The 23,087-nt window shown below is 40.9% G+C and overlaps 1 protein-coding gene across 2 annotated transcripts in view; it reads right to left on the reverse strand.

Annotated features, from left to right (window-relative positions):
* Positions 1–23,087, reverse strand: part of LOC128444010 (septin-7) — a 54,953-nt gene that overhangs the window by 9,732 nt on the left and 22,134 nt on the right. For both annotated transcript variants that reach the window (XM_053426300.1, XM_053426299.1), the window contains exons 3-8: positions 16,018–16,124; positions 11,220–11,320; positions 10,411–10,545; positions 5,499–5,616; positions 4,852–4,944; positions 4,310–4,406 (exon numbers count right to left, since the gene is read on the reverse strand). In XM_053426300.1, coding sequence (XP_053282275.1) covers positions 4,310–4,406; positions 4,852–4,944; positions 5,499–5,616; positions 10,411–10,545; positions 11,220–11,320; positions 16,018–16,124 — 651 coding nt within the window. The remainder of the gene's footprint in view (positions 1–4,309; positions 4,407–4,851; positions 4,945–5,498; positions 5,617–10,410; positions 10,546–11,219; positions 11,321–16,017; positions 16,125–23,087) is intronic.

Below are 23,087 nucleotides of genomic sequence, written 5' to 3' on the forward strand. Positions count from 1 at the left end.
ACATGCTCTAATGCAGGGGTGTTCAAACTACGGCCCGCGGGCCATCTGCGGCCCATCCATTTTAAATTGGCCTGCCTCAAAAAAATATATTAAAAAAAATATATAAAAAAGAATTAGTAGCACTTAAATGGCACTTACTTATAGCACTTTGTAGTTTTGCTCTATTTTTGAAGAAATTGTACTTTCTTGATTTTTGTTGCTCTAGGTTTGTAACCTCGGGTAACCTTGAATGCACTGATTGTAAATCGCTTTGGATAAAAGCATCAGCTAAAGGAATTGTAATGTAATGGACTATGGCCCACTGTATTGTACTTCTCAGTTTAGACACTAGGTGGCGCCCGACTCACCCCTGACCTGCCAGCTGTCCCTCAGAACGCCGCCACGCCCCCCGACCTGAGCGACGCGATTGAGGCGCACTGTCAACAGTCCGCTCCAGGGCAGGGGGGAGTGGTGGCGTGAGTGGGCCAGACCTTCGAATTTTTTTCTTTATGTGGCCCTCGGGATAAAAAGTTTGGACACCCCTGCTCTAGAGCAATAACATGTAAACGTAAACATTAACTGCACATGAACCTATAAGCAATGTGTTAGGATGGTGGATCCCAGTCCTTGGTCCAGTGATACATTGAGGCCTGCATACCTTTCTCAACCTGCACCAACACAACGGATTCAACCCAAACAAGACAGTGAGCTGAATCATGTGGTGAATCAGGGCTGAGAGTAAACTGCTGCTTTTCATACCATAGGAGCAAAGAAGGGGACCACAGCATCAGAGTGATGTTTCTATTGCAGCTGTAGCTTCAGCACCAAACAGCCTCTAGTTTCCTCCATGACTATACACAGCATCAGACCTGGGACAAAATAACTCTGTTTTTTAAAGCACAAGAGTCCCGACAAGAATCCTGTCAGAATCCAGTAAATATCATCAAATGCACCTCACATGGCAATTCCTATTTACTAGATGGTTTTATTTTTGCCATCAAGCTCATTAATAATAGTTATAATTATACTCTTCATGTTACTGTAGTGAGATCTGGGAACACAGTGATTTTTGTTTTTATTTATCTATTCTTTATTTAACCAGGAAGGCTCCAGTGAGATTACGTAAATATCTGCTGGAGCAAAATACTAAAGTGTGACAACTGTCACACACATGCAACTAAATCAGTCCCCTGTGTCAGGATAATGTGTATGTGTGGGTGTGTTTCTTTAGGGGGTCAGATTAGGATCAGTGGGTGTCTGTAAGTTAGATGTTGCTAGGATCTGTGAAGTTTATGCATCTAGCTTTTTTGCAGACTACATAGCAGTTCTCCAGGATGTTCACTTTTTCTACTGGGATATGCAACATAAATTCCTTATTCTAGGAAAGGAGACTAAATATCTTCTATCTGCAATTTTTCTAAATGTGCATGGTGCACTGGAGTTAGTATTCAATTTTGAGAGGAAGATGAAGGTGACATAATCCATTTGTTAGATCTTTTTTTATACTGAAAATAAACATGTTGCACATGTTATGATACATACCGTAGCTTACAGTTATCCAGTGGCATTCCTATAAGATACAATGACCTATAGGTTTTAAACAAAACCTTGTTTAAACCTTTTCCACTCCCAGACAAGATGGTTTAAATCAACCAGGTAAACTGTTGGTTGGTTTACAATCTGCTTGATCATTCTTCCATGCCCCGTCAGACGTTGATGTAGTAATATCACCTTGTTCCCAGATCTCAATCATTACTGTGGAGAGTGCAGTATTAATGCACTAGAGATAAATGGCAGTCAATACCATGCAAATAAGACAAAAAATTTGACAATCAGGTCCTTCTAGGATGACTTTCAAATTAAGTGATACGAAACAAGACAAAAAAAAACATCATTTATGTGTCCCCCTGCTGGATTACTAGCTTCTTACACTGTAAGTATTGATTAAATAGTTTGTAGGCTGTGACTACAATCATCATAATCTTTTAGCATGTGAGAAAGCAATGCAAAGGGGTTTACTTTGGTGCAGCCTGGTTTATATTTTCCTTTGTGAACTGGTCTGTGGGTTTTTGTGTGATAAACTGAACACTGTTGAGGTGGAATCTCAAATGAACTGGTCTAAATCTAGAGACAACTGTACTAATTAAAAGTAAAGTTTTGCACTTGAACGCAAAATATACTGGATTTTTATAAAATTTATGGATTTACTACTCTCAAGAAGATGACAAAGTAATTTTTTTGATAAGAATCCTTACATTTGTTATTTAAGACTAAGATATGGACAAAACTTTCAAATTTTCAAAATAAACTTGTTAGTTTATTAGTTTAACTTGTTTACAAATCGATTTCTGTAATAAACTAAAATGAGCTGATGTTTATAATCCAAGTAGTGTCTCAGTGAAGACTAAACCTAACAAGATTTGCAGCACTGAAACTGTTAATTAACCTGTAAAATAAATTATTACTAATAATTACCATTAGAAGGTCTTCTTACTTAGGTCAAAGCTACATTTCATTAAGAGGCTTATTCAGCATTAGTACTAGAGCATACATTGTTTCAGGGACACATGAATAAAGTTAGTGTCTTACGTTCTTTATTGATAACAAAATAATGTATGTTCACACTTGTATCACAATGTATCCATGTTCTTCTTTGTTTTGATGTTTCAGAAATATGGTGCATTCAAGTGTTTGGAAATGTTTAAGTGAGTATTTAGCCCAAGTCTGATTAGAGCATTGGTTTGACCATCAGCCTAATGATGAGATAGCACAGCAAAAGAAGAGTGGATGTAGAGGAAAGATGGAGAATTTGGGTGAAAACTCTAGAGGTAGGAGGAGTGGGGGGAGAAAATTAGGTTGAAATAAAGTGAAAGATGGTTTTGTTTACCAAAAATGCCCTCTGTCAGTCATGGAAAAGAATAGACAAAGCAAAAAGAACAAAGAGAGAAAAGAAAGAATGAAAAAGTGAAAGACTGATAAACGGTCAACCACAGAGCAACAAAGGTCAACGACTTTATATCGAGAACGCTAGTGCAGATCATCTTTCAGAAGGCTTGCACACACATGAAAACACCAGAGTGAGCAACAAAACTTTCTTGTGACTAATGGTGAAAAGGTGATGTCAGTTGGCTCAGTCGGCGCTTGCTCCCATAATGCACTCGGTCTATCCTAGTTTTTCAGTATCTTTATCAGGATACAGCACCATCAAAAAGACTGTTTGTGTGTGTTGCAGAGAAGAATGGTGGGTGGATGAAATAACAATGTTATAACTGCCATAAAACTAAGATACTCGTCACACTGGGCAGATGTTGTTGTGGTTTTAGGTTTCAGGCACCAAAGATGAATTCCTAAGCCCCCTCTCTACTACCGCTGCTATCTAACAAAGCCAATGGAACAATGAACAACAATGAAAACCACATAAACTCAAATATAATTTTTGGGAGTTTTAAATCCACATCCCATTCACCCTCTCTTTCTGTTGGACTGTGGAGGGTATAGACAACCAGAGAACTCCTCCCATTTACTAAAGCGTTTCACCAGCAGAGAACTACAATGTGGAGGTGGGCCATCAGACGATCTTATGTCGTGACCTCAAAGACGTCCAAGATCTACTTTTTAAGTGGAATTATTTTACCTCACAGGTAGGGCTCACCATCAGTAGTGATTCGGCTCTGTAAAGTCGGATCAGTATAGTTATCTGGAAAGGTCGGGAGTTCTTGGGATAATACAAAAAACCTATAGAGCATAAAAAATAAGATGAAAGCAGAAAACGATGCAAAGTGGCGACTGAGGCCGTCACATCTGGCTAAAATAAACCTCCATTATCCTGACATAGAAAATTAGAACTCAACAAGCACAACCACATCGAGACATATGGATAAATACCAAAATCAAAAGTGTGGAAATAATAGAGAGTAACCACCAGGGGATGAAAACTCTCCCAGGGTTTGATTAACAGATGGGTAGTGTTACTGTAAACATTCCAGTCTATGTTCCACCTATTTCTGAGATAGTAAAAACATAGAGTGGACACAGGGGGTCGTTGTGGAGAACATAAACTCTGTGCCATACACTTTAAGGAATATCACGCTTCATCTACTCCAACAAAGAAAGTACAATCTCCAAGAAATCAAACTCCTGGTGCTTCTCTCCAGGATCAGTCACTGTCTGACAAAGGTGCAATGACAAACAGCATGTAGAGTAAAAAAACATCCCTAACACTTTCTCTCATAAGGCTTGAAATATAGTCTATAGTTCACCTCCTTTTGTCGCTTGGCCACAAATTTACAGTTGTTTTTTCTGTTTGGTAGTTTGACCTTGGTGAACCTACCTTCTGCCACGCCCCATGGGTACTGGCGACCTCTGACCTTCTTGCCGTTCACCTCAATCACCACGTTGCTGCCGACTACAGCCAGAGGCATCTTCTCCTGGAGGGGGAACACACACAACTTGTTTTTTTTTAACCCACAAAACCTTCCTTCAGCTCCCAGCTGTTTAGATGGCTGTTCACGTTAAGTGTGTGACTGTTGATTTCAATGGCCACTAACTATACACACATGATGACACAAATATATCTGACTTAAACTTAAACCTTCTGTCTTTATGATGACCAACATCACCATTAACAAATAAGCAACCATGTATGGTGGATATCACGCCAGAGGAAACAGTAGCTGGGGCCGAGAGTCACATGGAAAACAATCATTCTTCAATGCGCTTGTCTATAAAGTTAATTATGAGTTTGGTTGCCGTGCTGAGGGAAGAAGCAGCTCCAGGGATCTCTCCCTCCCTCTCTCTCCGTCTGCCCGTCGTCCAGCTGTGATCAATCAGAGGTAGGTATTAAACGTCTAACAAGACTGTGCGGTCCATTACCTTTATCTTTCGGATGAGCTTGATGTCCTCGTCATCCTCCGTGTCTGGGAATTCATAAATCTTGATTTTGTGTTCTTGTATCTCTTTCATTATCTGAGGAAGGGATAGAGTAATCAGAACAACACTCACAAAGGCCTGCATACATTTGTACATTGAAAATGAACTTTCATTTCTCTATTAGTTCCAAATACTTTAAGACTTAGTTTGACATTATGCAAGTTCAAAATTGTTTTGAACTTGCATAAAAGATGTGCTTTCTTTAAGGAGGATGAAACTGCTGGCTTGGCTCTGTCAACAGTTCAAGAGACCAACACCTCTAAAACTCACTAATTAACACATCGCTTCAAGTTTATTTTATCTGTACACAAACATCAATGTTTAAATGACAAGTTATAGATTTGAACAATGTTGTGAACTGGACAATTTTCAGCGTTTTTAACAACTTCCATTATTTATGCTAAGCTAGGCTTAATTAGGCATGAGAGTGATTGAGATCTTCAGCTTCGTTGTAAAAGGAAAGCTACTGTAGTAAACATTTTTCCAATCAAGTCTAATTATTACTTAAAAAATATGCCACATATGCCACAAATTGTCTTGTGTGGAATAACAGCAGTGCTTATCCCTCTTATGTGATAAAAAAATCCTACCTGTTTTTTAAAGAGCTGGCACTCTTCAGGGGTCAGAGTGTCGGCTTTTGCAATGAGAGGGATAACATTGACTTTGTCGTGGAGTCTCTTCATGAATTCTATGTCCAATGGTTTCAGACTGAAGGGGAAACAGAAAGAACTGTCAGAGCTGCAAGCGGCTGATGAACAAGTCATTAACAAGTTAAGTCATTTTTTACTCAGCTGATCAATGCTTAGTTGGTTTATCACTGAAGAAAATGTATTTAATCTTTAAACCCTAACCCTGTTAACAGTAAAACTGTAATCGTGGATGTTATTGAGATTTTCCGTGTGTAGAAGAATTAATTTACAGGAATAATTCCAAAGGAAAAGACTAGGGCTGTGAAATGATTAAAATTTTTAATCAAATTAATCACAGGTTTCTATGGATTTATCATGATTAATCACATTACCGATTTTTTCGGAATATTTTTGTGAAAACAAGATTTATGACATTTAACTTTTCTTTTGTGCTGCAACTCAGCAGTTCTTCAGCAGTTATCATTGCTTTTCCATATGGAACATTAATATAATCTTCATCCTAAACAGAATTCGGGTTCCTTAGCCATTGTGTGGTTGAATAAAACTTTTTTTTTTAAATTAAACAGAAATTATTTGAGCTTCTTAGCCATAGGATGGTTGACATTTTTTATATTTTTTGTCACACAACCATTAACCACACCATGATACAATCTAATGCCTCTAAAGGCCCTCTTAGCTACTCGGTCTTTAGCCAGTTGGTGAGGCAAACTAACTTGTTCAAATTCTCTGACAGTAAAGCTGACCGCTTCTTTTGCACAATGTGTCCGGCGAGTGAGTCTGGTTTGGCGCATTCCACTTGAACGCCCCTCGCCGACCAACACATGCTTCGCGTTGCGGTGGTTAGGCGGGTATTGCTACGGTGAAACGATAACGTCTTCTCGCAGAGTGTGCATATCACCTTGGTTTTACTGAATGTTCGATCTTTGTTTTTTTGGAACACGATCTTCCCGTCCAGAAGGTCCTCAGGTTCATCAGAATTATCCATGTTGTTTGTTTGTTTGAATGGCAGCTGCCGTCTGACTGCATTACGCCGGGTTCACACCGGACGCGGAAGCGACGCCGAAGCGCTGCGCATTACTAATAATAATATCACATACTTTTGCTGTTATCAGCCTGCAGTAAAAACGGCATTTAATCATTTTTTTCAAGCATATACTTACTTGTTGCTCCAACATTAAGCAACAGCGTTCCAACATGTGTCTTTTTGGTGTTGTCTTTATACAACATATGCTGAGAATCAACAACTCAAGTTACTTCTCCACTTCAATGATTAATTTAATGTCATCCATGTTGAAGAACTTCTCCGCTGTTAGCTCCGGTAAATGTCGGGTGTCGAGGGTAAATTACGTATTCTCCACTCAAGCCTATGTGGAGAATACGTAGCCCCCCCCCTCTCTCTTTTTATCTTTATGACTGCTTGTGTGGCTGTAGTGGATTGGCAGAGGGGGACATTTAATAATGTGGTTGGTAAAAGTGGTAAAATTAAAACTCCAAGACAACAGAACGTGAATACAAAGCATGGGATGCATATTTGATCATTTATATCATATAAAATATGTCATCTATATCGTTTAAAATCATTTTTCAGTGTGTTTCCTGTCGCGATACGCTCGCGTCAAGCGGAAAAAATAGACTCGACGCCGAAACGATCGCTTCACGGCGCTAGGCAGCCGCGGCACAACGCTACGCTTCAGCCTCCGGTGTGTTCAGCGCTGCGGTTTAACATGGGAGTGGATGGGAGCCAGAGGATTGGCGCTGCGCTTACGCCTCGCTTCGGCGTCGCTTCCGCGTCCGGTGTGAACCCGGTGTTAGAGCGGCGACTAGTGCAGAGGCGGCGGAATTGGAAGGTCCTTCTGCGCATGCGTTAAATGCGTTAAAAAAAAAACACGAATTAATCCTGTAATTTAATCATAACACGTTAACGCGTTATTTTTCACAGCTCTAGAAAAGACCTATACTTCCTTCCTGTGTTGCTAAAATGTAGTTCAGTGGGTCACCAGTAGAGGGCCAAACACAACTGTACATTACAGGTAGCTTGCAGCAAAGACACAATAAAGCAGACAGAGTGTGACTGACTTTATGCATTATTTGTTCTTCCTCTATGGTGACATGGGTTAGTCTTTGTAATACCACGTTGGGCTCTCCATCTCAGCTGGAGTGATATTCAGCTGTGTGGCCAGAGACTTTGGTCAGGCAGTTTGGTGGGCTCTCTGCCAAAGTGGAAAGTGAGTGGGAGAGTGAGTATGTGCAGCATAATGGAGAAAACTCTATAAATATATAACTGTGCTGGTATCCAGTTGTGCCGATATGAAATAAATTGAAGTGCATGTTATGTTGGGGGCACGGTTCTGTAACATGTGTGCAGGTCTGTGTGTAATGTGTGTTAAGAAAGGGGATGACAGCTACTCATCCCAGGAATGCAGAAACACAAAGAGGGCAAAAACAGCTGTTCAGTAGTTCACCAGTTTACAGGGACACAGAAAGTGTGTGAGTGAATGAGCTACTACAGGCTCAGGTCAGTGTGTGTTGCAGCATAGTTGCAGAGTGTCTGGTCTGTGGCGGGTCATTCTTGAGGACCTGAGAAGATACCAACTGTCAAGGCACTGCTGTGATCTTGAAATACTATTCCTTTCACTGTAAAATGATAAATCTTCTGTCCACTGACGGTGATATATTTGAAGCAGCAGTGAGAGAAAGATTCACTGTTGGAACTTCTCCCGTCTTTCCAAAGCAAAGCTTGGAAAGAAACCTTTATGGCTGATGCCAGAGTTCAAGGTTTTACTGCCACATGTCCGTGACATTCGGAGTCTGCAACATGCAAACTGTTAAACTGCAGCTGTTGCAGGAGAAACAACGGGATGAGCCAAATGCTTGGAAACTATATACTTAAATGATATAGAGTAGAGGAACGAGTTGGAAGTAGAACTGAGGACATGATGTTTGGGGCTTATGCGCTCATGTAGTATGAATCCAGACCATTCGGCCGTTGAATTGTGATTAGGGCTGTCACTAACGACTATTTTTCTATCGATTAATGTCGACTATTTTACAGATTAGTCGATTAATCTATTAATCGAACGATTAATTTACCTCCCAAAAAAAATCGAATTGCCCCTTTCATTTCATTTCCGAAGCGCTGTGCCGCACAGTGCCAAGGAAAGCCAGGAGCCTCCTATCCAGCCCCCTGTTAAACCTTTGTGCGGTTCACATGGTTTCGATGTCGAGTCTGTCGAGTTCGCTTAATAATGTCTGTGAGACAGACTGTGTACTAATGTTGACATCTATATTCGGGTCCACACTTCCGTGTCTGACCCCGCCCCCCAGATCCGTCATAATTTACTCCAAAACCAGTACATTGAACGGGTTACATACAACAACAATTGGAGAAAGCAGATTCGTTGGCTGACCGGCGCTGAGAAATGCACGTCCCGTGTGAACAGCCAGGCGCCAGTGCGCTTGAGAATAGCGCTGCGCTGTGCTGCGCGGAGCAGCGCAGCGCTTCGGCGTCCGGTGTTAACCAGGCGTCACATAGTTATATTGAAGAACATTTGTTATAATGAATTGAAATAAAACGTTTTAGAAATCGAAAAGGTAAATTCATAAAACAAAAAAAAAGATGCGTTGATTTAAAATATTGATGTATTTTATATTACATCAATACATATTGATTTTCAGCGTCGAGGTCATAGATGACGTTGACTAATCGCGGCAGCCCTAATTGTGATTTATGTACGACGGCAGTGAGGCTCAGACCTGTAGTATCCCCTTCAAACTACCACTATGGAACAAGTCTGAACTGACTGCTATCAAATTAACATTAACAAACACTACAAAACAAGGACACTCACATGCCTCACAATGACAGTGTTAACATGTCAATTTTTAGTAGGTATAATTTGAAATTTGGACTCTATAATGACAGAAATCCAACACAAGTGATTAAAGGTTTAACTTAAGTTATTTGTAAAGGGGCAAAGCACAACATACATTACTCAAGGCATTTGACCCTTTAAAGTCAATACCATATTATAGTGTAACCCAACAGTTACCACAACGAGAAAACACAAGGCTACCGTGGAGAGAGAAAACTCCTTGTACAAAAGATTATGTCAATGTGGAAGCATAGATCCACATTTTAAAGTCTGATGGACAATGCAGGGTGTCAGAGGACAGAGAGAGTCTGTCTGAGAGGAGATGCTTTCCTCTGCTAGTTGCCTTCACTCTCACTGACTGGGTGACTCAGTGACGGAGAGCAGAACTCTACTGAGCATGAGCAGAAGTGGGTTATATAACCTTTGTGGGTCACAAACACTGGCCGCCAGCCTCCTCGTCTATGGCACAGATACTATATATGCTGCAAAGAGAAGGAGCTGAGTGGAACTGCAGAAATAGTCAAGCGCACTACAGACAGGCTAAGAATCTTCAGGTTTTCAACTCCCCTCTAATGCTGCATCAGCACACTCACTGGGACTGTGTTACAACCTCAACTTACCCAGAACAATGTTAGATAACCCATGATTACAAACAAGTGTCTACAACATTAAAACTGTATAAATGATGAGGGCAACCGAAGCACAGGAGACAGAGCGGAGGTCTTAAATACATTTGTCACAACTATTTACAGAACTTATCACATCTGATTCAACATAATAAGGCATTGACTAGGTGCTAATGATTAACCTTCATTCATCAGGGCTATTATAAGAGTTGTGACAAAACAATGAACATCACAACAATAACACTGACGGCTCATTGGCTAGAGAAAGTGCCCTACTTACATTATTTAATTTTTTACTCAGTCGCTATTACATAAATCTCATCCAATTGCACTTTCATCACATGCAGTACCTACCCATGTCCAGAGGGCGCAATGAAATAAAGGCAGCAGTGGACTCTGTTGTCTGGCATGGATCTGCGGTTTACCCTCGACTCTGCATTCAGGAAGTCCTCACACTTACTGTCGATGTAGTTTATTACAGGCTGCCAACTAGGAAGATAGGAGACAAAGAAGAGGAAGATCACAAAAACAGATCAGACTGATGCCTCTGACAACCAATGTTATTTCAGTTCCTTCAGGTGTTCCTTACACATTGCAATCACAATAATATGAGGCTACTGTGACCTTGACCATCCAAATCTAATTAGTTAAATTGTTCATCTAAGTGTACATCTGTGCCAAATTTGAAATATATATTATAAGACACACAAGTGTTTTCTTAAAATGGAATTATGAGGCATAAACAGGTTTGTAAATGAAATCAGTTAATCCGTGACTCCAACTGAGCATTAGTACAACATTTAATAATGTTCTTTTAATAATGCATTCACAAGACCAAAAGCCAAAATTTGCAGTGATCTTTGACCCACAAATTATAATCAGTTCATTTGTGAGTCCAAGTGTATATTTGCCTCAATTTTGAAAGGATCCCAATGAAGTGTTGCGGAAATATCATGTTCAAAAGTGTCACGGTGACCTTGAATGCAGAACTCCAAAATCTTTTCAGTTAAACCTTGAGACCATGAGCTTCTACCAAATTTGGAGAAATACTCTCAAGGCGTTCTTGAGATATCTTGTTCACAAGAATAGGACGAACATGTGAACAGATGGACATGCATCCAGCCACTGCCTAGCACCAGCGTTGAGGCATGAAATCTACTCACCAGTTACTGTTATCCACTGCATCTCCGAAGCCTGGTGTATCCACAATGGTGAGTGTCAGCTGGACCCCTCCTTCCTTGATCAGCACTTTGGATTGCTCCACCTGAATCACAGCAACAGCCATACATTTAAGTATATTTGTGCCCTACAATTTGTCAACACTAACGGGCCCACACACGTTGGCTTGCATGTTTAATTATCGGACGTCATCATCTCCCACACAACCTGTTGGAAGATCCACTGAAACCATTATCTGCTTGTTGTATGTGGGAGAATTCAGAAAATATTTCCTTCCTCTAAGCGGCAAAAATTCAGTGTGAATAGTTAATATTAGGGCTGAACGATTAATTGCATTTACGATAAAATCGCGATATGATAAAACGCGATTTTCTAATCGCAGCGTGCACGATTAAAACATGCAAAAGAGAGTAGGGCTCTGGGCACCTACAGGGTCCTAAAGTCTTCGGCCGACTGGGCGGACACACAGAGCGAGCTCATCTCGCCGGTGACCGCGGTGGACCTGAAAATCGCTCCCCGGAAAAGCAAGCCGAGCTCCGGGGTGGCAGGGCTCCAGAGCCCCCCGGTCACCTACATGCACATCTGCGAGACGGAGGTGTTCAGCATGGGGGTGTTCCTGCCGACGCCCGGCGCCTCCATACCGCTGCACGTCCACCCGGACATGAGCGGGAATCTACGGAGCTACTGATCCGCAAGCTGCCCTTCCAGCGCATCCAGCTGGCCCGCCGCATCCGCGGACACAGAGCTTAAACTGCTGCTGCTCCACTGACTATAATAACGCCGCATTCCTACACTTGCAATTCAATGTGGAAGTAATCCAAGTATTTAGAATACGTTACTCAGATTAGTTAATGTAACGGAATACGTTACGGATTACATTTTTGGGCATGTATTCTGTATTCTGTAACGGAATACGTTTTGAAAGTATCCTTCCCAATACTGGAAATGTTACTGATTTTGGGAGCAATAAGAAAGCTATAATTAAAAAAAGTGTTTTTCTCAAGATGGTAAATTTAGCACACAGGTTTAGAAAGGGGATGGCTTGTGTTTATACTTACAATGACTTTGATTAAATTACTTAATTGCACACCGATTTGTTGTTCTTGTTTCTGTAATGAGCAGTTAAATAATATGTGGGAAAGAATATTGTAGAGTCAATGTATCTAATATTGTGTTGGTCATATTTTAATCATTCATTACATTTTTTTTGGGGGGGGGGGGGGGGGGGGGGGGGATAAAATACAAAAAAAATCACATTAAATCGCAATATTTGGGGGGGAAATCGCAATTAGATTATTTGCCCTAATCGTTCAGCCCTAGTAAATATCCAGTGAGGACATGGTATCCATCCATCACTGGGTATGCATTCAATCATTAAGTGTAACCCCTCATGGAAACAAACCCTAGAACTGGCATGAGGGAGTTGAAGGTTGAAAGCTAAAGCTAGAAATATACTTGCTGTTAACTACACGTACGTGTAAGCAGGATGGCTGCCTCGTGTACCCTGCGTCCATTTGGAGTATCAGTTGTGCACTTCCTCAGAAATTAAGAGAGATTTGCCAGGTTTATTGTTTACATCATGCAATCCAGAAATTCTATACAGTCTGATTTCTCTGGTGTGCCCTCTAGTGGTATCGGCAAATAGGTGAACAACTATGCTGTCTACGTGAACGAATGTTTAAACAGCAAGTAAATCTCTGGCCTTATAGTCTATTGCATTTCTGACCACACAGACAGCTGTGATATAGGGTCTAATGCTTTAAGATGTGCTAAACTATTGTTAATTTCAATATTTGGTTTACGATTTATGCATGAGAATGTGTGCCGTAAAAGTAATTAGAAACGAACATGGACAGAATTTTTGCAGAAGATGCAAAAAACTAAAGTGTCGGTAACAGTGGAGATTAAATACCTACTAACAAAAACTGGGTGTGATTTGGGGCATGACATGCAATAAAGTATAAAGAGTGCCACCTCCCATTCACTGTAAAAGCAAGCTACACCTTGGCAGATTTGACAGGTTGCAAGAGTGAACTTTCCTCTACTGAGGAAATGTTATCACTTTTAACCTGATCATCAATTTGTAACAATAAGAGTGTACGTTCCTTATTCACCTTCTTTTAGGAACATATTACTATCTTGATAATGAATAATGTTACTGTACTGCACTACTGAATTCAGAACAGGTTTGAACTGCCTCAATATATCAATGCTCAAAAAATACCATGGGTGCTGCTACGGGCAGAAGTGCACTTTGTACTTAAAGAACGATGGCACTGCAGGGAAAACATTTTTGGTGATTAATCCTGATTAATTAATTTTAATTGTTTGACAGCCCTAGATATGATATATTGAAAATAACATGATGGATTTCTGCTTGTGGCTTGAAACAGTGAAAGCAGACAGAACTCATCACACCCTTTCGCACAGATCCAGTATTTCATGCAGCTTGTCACTCGCCCCACACTTTGCCTTACTTTCACAAGGCCATCTAGTTATTTTAGGATCCCCCTTTAACTCATTTTAACACAGCATTCTTCAGCTTTCACAAACCTTCAGATAATCTGCCTGACTTTACAGCTGAGCATATATCATCCACCACAGTTCCTGGACATATCTGAGCCTAATTGTGCATCCAGCACATGTGTTAAAAGAGTGTGTTTGTACTGTAAGTGTCTGTGCATGACATGTCATCCATCTCAAAACCAACTCTGCTATTCCCACTGTTTCTGTGAAGGAAAACAGATTGAGAGAAAACCGCAAGAATGCCGTCAGTCTCAACACTATCATTTAAAAGAAATCTGATCTGGGGGAATGTGAGTGAGCGACACAACACAAGATTGTTCTGGAATATAAATACTCTGACCTCGTCTCTCAGCCTCATCCTCAGACCACAAAACCCATGGCAAACAAACTTTCACATGCTAACCGTTACATGGAGGAGAGCGTTTATACCCATGTTGTGCCGGGGGGTTCACATGAGGTTTAATGTGAGGGATGGACCGAAAAGGAGTTTGAAGCAAAATGATCTTAATGTTTTCAGTCTCGCCCCAAACAGAGTGCATTCAGCAATGTGCTGCTGCCTAGACTGGAACACAACAGAAGTGCTGTTAAGTGGAGATGCAAAAGACACAGGGGCATCACCTGATGTGCCTTCACAGCTTTCACTGTACCAGGGTACAGAACCATACATCACTGCCCTGTAGCCATAAAAATGACCACTCAGGAATTGATCTAGTGAGAGCATGAATGCTGAATGACGAAATTAATTCTTGCAGAATGAATGTTAAAATCCAACACAAAAAAAAGTACTTAAAACCTATAAATCTAGCAGAAGTCCCTCTGGCAGCTTTAAGTCCTCTTGGTTAAATGTCTGCCAGCTTTGCCTTATCTCTTTCTTCCTTGTAGAGCAGGGTTTTTTTTTTTTAAACTCTGTATTTTGTGTCCAATCTTCCCTCAGTTCTGAATAGTCTTACCCACCCTGCCACTGAGAAGAGCCCCATAATGTGATGCTGCCACCACTATGCTTCACCATAAGCATGATATTAGCCAGGTGGTGAGCAACGTCCACCTTATAGGTCTAGCTGATGAGGAGATCCATCGTTTCACCTCATGAACTATTGGATCTATTGTAGTATAGCGGAGCTCATGCTTAGTTGGTACCACTGTCTGCAAGGAAACAACGAATTCGCAGGCACACAGATGTCAACTCTGTCCTTTGAGATACCATTGGGTTCTTGGTCACCTCCCTGACTTAGAACCTTCTTGTCTAGTTATTCCGTTTGGGTGGAGGGCACGGTGTTTCCAAACTCCTTCAAAAGCTTTGGCAATGTCTCGCCATAGTTTTATGATGAAGGTCTACAAAGGGTTTCTTGGATCTAATGTTTTTTTTTGTCTCGTTCCTTGCATTTTTAAAATCAGTTCAGTTCGTCACAGGTCAAATCCAATCAAGTTGTAGACACATCTCAAAGATAAATAAATCAGACAGGATGTACTTGTCCACAATTTGGAGTCACAGATTTTCAAAAATATTTGCAAATAATACTAGAAATCCTCAACATTTCCAGCAGACTAATGTTGAACCATTTCAAATCACATCACTGTCACTTCTTATAAGCTTATGACTGCAAGCTTTTAACCATTTGATACCTGTATTTTAAGTTACCAGAGAAACACACTGGACAACCAGAGTCCCTCCTGATGCCCTGTGTCAGGCAAACAGCAGAGAAACATTGAATTGAAAAAGGTGCATGCCTCTTCGGCTCATGAAGACTCACTTTACACAGTGATAGCACAGGCAGGTCGGTTATTGAGAGACAGGTACACCAGCTCATCAATTCATTCAGTCGTGTGTTTGATAAGAAACTCAAACGGAAAAAAATATATACTTCACTTAATTAATTATGGTTATGTTTCAAATGCTTGTGTTGATGTACAAATATAGTGTACCTAACTCTTTTCACCCTACTCTTTAACACATACACACACTTTATCTTCTACCTGCATCCTTCACGCATTTGCTGCAACGCTCCTTTACCCTAAACCCTTTGCTCCCGCCACAGAGTGGTTTCCTTCTTTTTTACCCACTCTCTTCCTTTCTCTTTCACAGTGCTTTATGGTTTTCCCAAATTGCTTCTCTTCTCTCTTCTTATGGTTTTGACCATAAAAGGACAAAACCAGGCCCTGTGGCCTTGCTTCTTCCCTTTATGTCCCTCCATCTCTCATTCTCTTCACACATACACAAATGAAGCCACAGTAGAGCTAAAGATTGAATAAGCTCACCTGCACAGTCTTCTTAATGCGCTGGGATGGCCCAGGGTAGTCCTTAGAATACAGGTCAGTCAGGAACAGTGAGTTGATGAGTGTTGATTTCCCAAGACCAGACTCACCTAAGGACACAGACAGTGGATTTAACAACAGAATATACATCTGTATATATATGTCTTTGGGTAATATTAGTGGGTAAGATTATAAATGTAATGCTGTCTCCATTTTGTGAAAAAATGCTATGAGAGCTGAGAAGTATAGAGGCCAATCATACATGCATTAGAAAAAATACACAAACGCACAATGTATTACACACATTCTTACACACACAGGGCCTGGGGAGGACGGGGGTGAAGCTGGGATATAGAGTTGATTAATTGTCTGAAAAAGGAAAAAGGTCAGGAGCTCGGCTGCCAGCAAGAAAAGCTTTCAGATAGAGGGAATAAAGCATTTCCTCTCCCCCTCCTGTGCACCATCCCCATTCATCCACTCTCTCTATCCCTCTCACTCAATGCTTCCCTTATAACATAAATCTTACTGTTTCTCTCCTTACTGTGCCAACTTTCCATTCCCTACTCCCATTAAGATGTGAAGAGCAGCCACACAAACACACAGTTAACATTAACTTGACAAAGCGCACATCTATTCCAACCATAAACCATGCGCACACGCATGCACGCGCACAATGCTGTGATTAATGGGGTAGCCGGTGGCTCATGTCTCATGAAAAAAGTGCGTTGGAAGAGAGTTTGGGTGGAGGGAAGGAGGCCTGCCTGTCCTTAAAAGACCTCAGCACCACTCTGAGCCACTCCTACTGGACTTGGAAGCATCATGGCTTTCCAGTAAGTTACAGTGACACAAGAGACAAAGCAACACTTTTTTTTCTATGAGGGGCTATTCAGGGTTCAGCCTACTGCCCAAGGACACAGATGGGTAGAGACTGGGAATCGCACTGCCAACCTTCTGGTTGGAGGACGACCACACTACCCCCTAAGCCACAGCCGCCCCAATGTGTGAGGCGTATGTGTGGTACCACTACCTACATTACAGGGCTGGAGCACAGGTCCAGAAAATATCCACTGCCACAGCAGTCACTCTAACAAACGAGAGATGAACTTCTAAAAAAACTGTGTAAAACCTGGAAACTGAGCAAGTATTGACTGAGGATAATGTCCATTAGAAACTATTGAATGACCACATACCAATGTATCAGTCATTTAAACTGTTAAACTTTTTTTTAATGTTGTTAAAATAAAACAGATTTTACCTTGAAGTGATAGTTAGTGTGTATCATGTATCTTTGACTCTGAATATCAGTGTTGCAAACAGACAGAGACACTACTGCACTTAAAGAAATCCTTCTGCTTTCGACAAATAAGAAAAATGTGTGGAATGCTGTAAAGCTCTGTTGCTCTTATCATAGAGCATCTGTGAGCCTTAGAGTAGAAAGCTCGAGGTTTTCCTTGTTCAAATGATCATCAGATGCTCCAGTAATTCTAGATTGATTTGTGATTTTCCACAAATCCAAGAGCTGGCCAACTGATGTGCGATATCTGGCTCCTGAAAGTGCTCCAGATTGACTTGTTCTGCTGTAACTGGTTAGTGTCGAGTCAAAATCCAATTCAAAGAAAAAGAAATCCAATTTTTTAAAAACCCTTAAATCAGAAGTCAGGATAACTGCGATTACCACTGTACGGTTGTATGCCTCTACCAACCAGTAAAATGTCAGTCTACATACATTTTCTTTCCAGACTCATATAACCACAGGCATCTAATCAATGAATCTGTGAGTCCAATTGACAACTGGTCAAATTCCCCAAAGACAGCCTTGAAATCGCATCATAAAGACGCCAAAAACATGACATTTGACCTTTGGTTATCAAAATCATATCAGTTAATCCCTGTGTCCAAATGAATGTTTGTGCCAATGGATTCCCTCTAGGCATTCTTGAAATAACGCATTTACAAGAACGGGAAGTACGTCAAACAACCTGAAAACATTATGTGATTTTCTTAAAATCTACAGGGGAACAGTTTCATTCACTCTGTCCACAGAACGTGGACTGTGAATTCAATCGGCCCATGCTGGCATGGTGTGATGGCCGGCTGGATTCCAGTCCTCACACTCTCTTTACCCCTCATTCTGTCCCCAGTTTGTTTGCACAGTTATGGATGATGTTCTGTCCCTTTGTGAGTTATGAACACACTCTGTGGCCCCTGCAGCCATGTAAATTAAAAAGTATGACCAAACATTTTCACTGGTCGCACTGGTCTGCCTGACATTCAGCTGGTCTGTCTGTGTGTGCACTTTTTTTCTCACCCACATTCTGCGAAGACCCCTCAAGTATCTGCCGCTGACCCTGATATGCTTTATATATATATATATATATATATATATATATATATATATATATATATATTAGTGCTGTCAAACGATTAAAATATTTAATCGTGATTAATCGCAAATTTGTATCTATTCTAAATTTCCGTTCATTTTTTTTTTTTTTCGTTTTAATGCTCTTATGAACATGGAAAACTGAATTGGCTTGCTTTATGCAAATGTTTTATTTTATTGAAAAACAACATTGCCAAACAGGGCGATACAAAATAAAATTATAAAGTGCACATTTCAGGTAAACAAGGACTCAGCCTATAGTGCAGCTAAACCATGGCTTAATATTTTCTTTTTTTCAAGTTTGCTGTGAACATGGGCTGAACGATTTGGGAAAATAATCTAATTGCGATTTTTCCCCAAAATATTGCGATTGCGATTTAATATGCGATTTTTTTATTTTATCCTCTTTTCCCCCAAAAAAAACCCCTGTAATGAATGATTTAAATATGACCAACACAATATTAGATACATATACTGTACAATATTCTTTCCCACATTTTTATTTAACTTCTCATTACAGAAACAAGAACAACAAATCGGTGTGCATTTAAGTAATTTAATCAAAGTCATTGTAAGTATAAACACAAGCCATGCACTTTTTAAAACCTGTGTGCAAAATTTACTATCTTGAGAAAAACATTTTTCTAATTATAGGTGTGTTACTGCTCCCAAGTCGGTAACATTGCCAGTGTTGGGAAGGATACTTTCAAAACGTATTCCGTTACAGAATATAGAATACATGCCTAAAATGTAATCTGTAACGTATTCCGTTACATTAACTAATCTGAGTAACATATTCTGAATTCTTGGATTACTTCCACATTGAATTGCATTTTATAAGTGTAGGAATGCGGCGTTGTTATAGTAAGTGGAGCAGCAGCAGTTTAAGCTCTGTGTCCGCGGATGCGGCGGGCCAGCTGGATGCGCTGGAAGGGCAGCTTGCGGATCAGTAGCTCCGTAGATTCCCGTTCATGTCCGGGTGGTCGTGCAGCAGTATAGAGGCGCCGGGCCTCAGCAGGAACACCCCCATGCTGAACACCTCCGTCTCGCAGATGTGCATGTAGGTGACCGCTGGAGCCGCGCCGCCCCGGAGCTCGGCTTGCTTTTCCGGGGAGCGATTTTCAGGTCCGCCGCCCGCACCGTGGTCACCGGCGAGATGAGCTCGCTCTGTGTGTCTGACACGTCGGCCGAAGACTTTGGGACCCTGTAGGTGATGCAGGCTTGCTTCGCTATCTTCTGGATCGGAGGAGTTTTGTGGTCCCGCGGCATTCTTGCTGCGGGTGAGGAGAGCATCTCAGAGCCCTACTCTCTTTCGCACGTTTTAATCGTGCACGTTGCGATTAGAAAATCGCGTTTTATCATATCGCGATTTTATCGCAAATGCAATTAATCGTTCAGCCCTAATTTAGGCCTCTTATTTCAGAAACAATGAACCGTAACAGTTAGGTTACCAATAAAAGGTAAGCCTACTACTTCTTTGCTTTCAGTCAGCTACTCAAACAGACAAGCAACAAAATAACAAACAAAATACACAGGCAAGTGTCGGCCTACTTTGAAATAAATTAAACACAGAACTTTGTAGGGCTATTTGAGTCCTCCCCATATTTGTGGAAAATGTATGAAATAAGAAGTACCCTATTTTTAAATAAATAAAAAAATATAGCTGCAGCCTAATAGCTTAAAAATATATATTTTAGTTGGCGAAATATTAAAATAAAAAGCGAGAACAGGTCAGACTGGAGGCGAACACAGATACTGAAGATCGGTAGAAACCAACTGCAGCTTCTGCTCTGATCAAGAAGCTGAGGCGCTGATCTCTGATCAGCTGAGACCAGAGAAACTCTGTGTTTTCACTGTTTCCATAGTTAAGAGGCAGTCAGTCACTGAGCGTGACCGACTTCACGTGAACGAGCTCTGATCTCACTGTGTCTCTCTGAGCGAGTGCGCGGTGGCGGTGGGCGGAGCCGCCGGACCGGTGCGCTATCTGGGAGGACACACAAACACACGTGTGAGAGTTGGCAGCTCTGCGTTAATCTCGCGCTAAAAAATTTTACGGCGTTAAAATGGGTTTGCGTTAATGCCGTTAATAACGCGTTTAACTGACAGCACTAATATATATATATGATAAGGAATAATGGTGATAAACACTTTTTAAATATGTTGTATTTTAAAAGCCTGTTACCTTAAGCATAGTGTTGAATGTTCATCATAAAAGAAACTTGTAACCAAGTCTATTAAATAAATATGTCCTTCCGAAATGTAGACGAGTGGAAATTCCTAAGTGCCTCAAAACTGTACACCACACTACTTAAGTAAATGTATTTAAACATTTTTCGCAACTGGCCAGAACCTACAACATACAATGACCAAAATATCCCGCACACATGCACGCAGCCACGCACACACAAAGTTCCATGATGAAATCGCACCCATGTATGAAAACGCGGTAGGGGCTCCGGTGTGTTTGTCTGTTCTCCTGCTGTTTTGCTTTGCAATTTGGCAGCTACAGTGCCTTGCATAAGTATTCACCCCCCTTGGACTTTTTCCCATTATGTACTGTTACTAACTGGAATTCAAATAGACTTAAATAAACTTTTTCCCGTTTGATCAACAAAACATGCATAGTACTTTGGAGGTGCAAAATTAATTTTATTGTGACACAAACAATAATGAGAACAAAAAAGTTGACATCTGTTGGGTGCATAAGTATTAACCCCCCTGTGTCAATACTTGGTAGAACCCCCTTTCGCTGCAATTACAGCTGCAAGTCTTTTGGGGTATGTCTCTACCAGCTTTGCACATCTAGAAATGGAAAGGTTTGTCCATTCTTCTTGGCAAAAATGATGAAGCTCAGTCAGATTGGATGGAGACCGTCTGTGAACCGCAATCTTCAAGTCTTGCCATAGATTCTCTATTGGATTGAGGTCTGGACTTTGACTGGGCCATTTTAAGACATTAACATTCTTTAATCCAAACCATTCCTTTGTAGCTCTGGCTGTATGTTTAGGGTCATTGTCCTGCTGGAAGATGAACCTCCGCCCCAGTCTCAAGTCTTTTGCAGACTGCATCAGATTTTCTTCAAGGATTTCCCTGTATTTGGCTCCATCCATCTTTCCCTCTATTCTGACCAGTTTCCCTGTACCTGCTGAAGAGAAGCATCCCCACAGCATGATGCTACCACCACCATGTTTCACTGTTGGGATGGTGTGCTCAGGGTGATGGGCAGTGTTGGGTTTTCGCCACACATAGCGTTTTGCATTGAGGCCACAAAGTTCAATTTTGGTCTCATCTGACCAGAGCACCTTCTTCCACATGTTTGCTGTGTCTCCCACATGGCTTCTGGCAAACTCCAAACGGGATTTTTTATGGATCCCTTTCAACAATGGCTTTCTTCTTTCCACTCTTCCATAAAGGCCAGATTAGTGGAGTAGATGACTAATAGTTGTCCTGTGGACAGATTCTCCCACCTCAGCTGTGGATCTCTGCAACTCCTCCAGAGTAACCATGGGCCTCCTGGTTGCTTCTCTGATTAATTTTCTCCTTGTCCGACTCTTCAGTTTGGGTGGACGGCCTCCTCTTGGTAGGTTTGCGGTTGTGCCATATTCTTATGATGGATTTTATGGTGCTCAGAGAGATGTTCAAAGCTCTGGATATTTTTTTATAACCTAACCCTGCTTCATATTTCTCCACAACTTTATCCCTGACCTGTTTGGTGAGCTCCTTGGTCTTCATGATGCTGTTTGTTCAGTAATGATCTCCAACAAACTCTGAGTCCGTCACAGAACAGGTGTATTTATACTGAGATTAGATTGCAGACAGGTGGACCCTATTTACTAATTATGTGACTTGCAAATGTGACTTGTGAATGCAATTGGTCGCACCAGATCTTTGTTAGGGGTTTCACAGTAAAGGGGGTGAATACATATGCACTCAACACTTTTCAGATTTTTATTTGTAAATAATTGTGAAATCCATGTAATATTTCCCCCCACTTCCAAATGATGCACTATTTTGTGTTGGTCCATTACATAAACTCACGATGAAATAAATTTTAATCTGTGGTTATACCATGACAAAATGTAGAAAAGTCCAAAGGGGGTGAATACTTATGCAAGGCACTGTATTTGTTACTTCCTACTGATGCTGCCATGACAAAACATACCAGGAAATGAAGTGAAACTAATCCAACAATGACCCCAGTCACACTTAGGTTTGAGGGGATACTCCACCTTAGCTTGTCCGATATCTGTTTAACAGTCATGATGGCTTAACTCCTGGAACAACAACCCCACACTGTGACCTTGTGGCTCGCCGAAACATCTGCAGTCATTCTGGGAAATTGCTGATAACATTAAAATGACTTTCCATTTTGGTAAGTTTGTTTCAGTGTGATGGTCCCAATGGATCTGAACTACAGTTAATACAATTCATCTGTTTCACCTGCTTTTATGGTAGTCATTGACTTGGCCCCTTTGGTGAGTGAGTATGCTAGCTAGTTAGCAAGCTAACAGTTTGTTGCAGTATCTGAAGTGATCTCTGAAACAGTGTCTTTTTGGAAAAAGAAGAATAACCTGGACAAACAGTGTTATAAATTGAATATGGTGAAAGTGAATCTCTTCAAACTTAGATGTGAAACAACAATAGTATTCACTTGTACACATGGTTTCTGCAGGTTTCAATAACTTCTTAA

This window comes from Pleuronectes platessa, chromosome 7 (genome assembly GCF_947347685.1).
Source record: "Pleuronectes platessa chromosome 7, fPlePla1.1, whole genome shotgun sequence".
In the NCBI taxonomy this organism is placed as follows: domain Eukaryota; kingdom Metazoa; phylum Chordata; class Actinopteri; order Pleuronectiformes; family Pleuronectidae; genus Pleuronectes; species Pleuronectes platessa.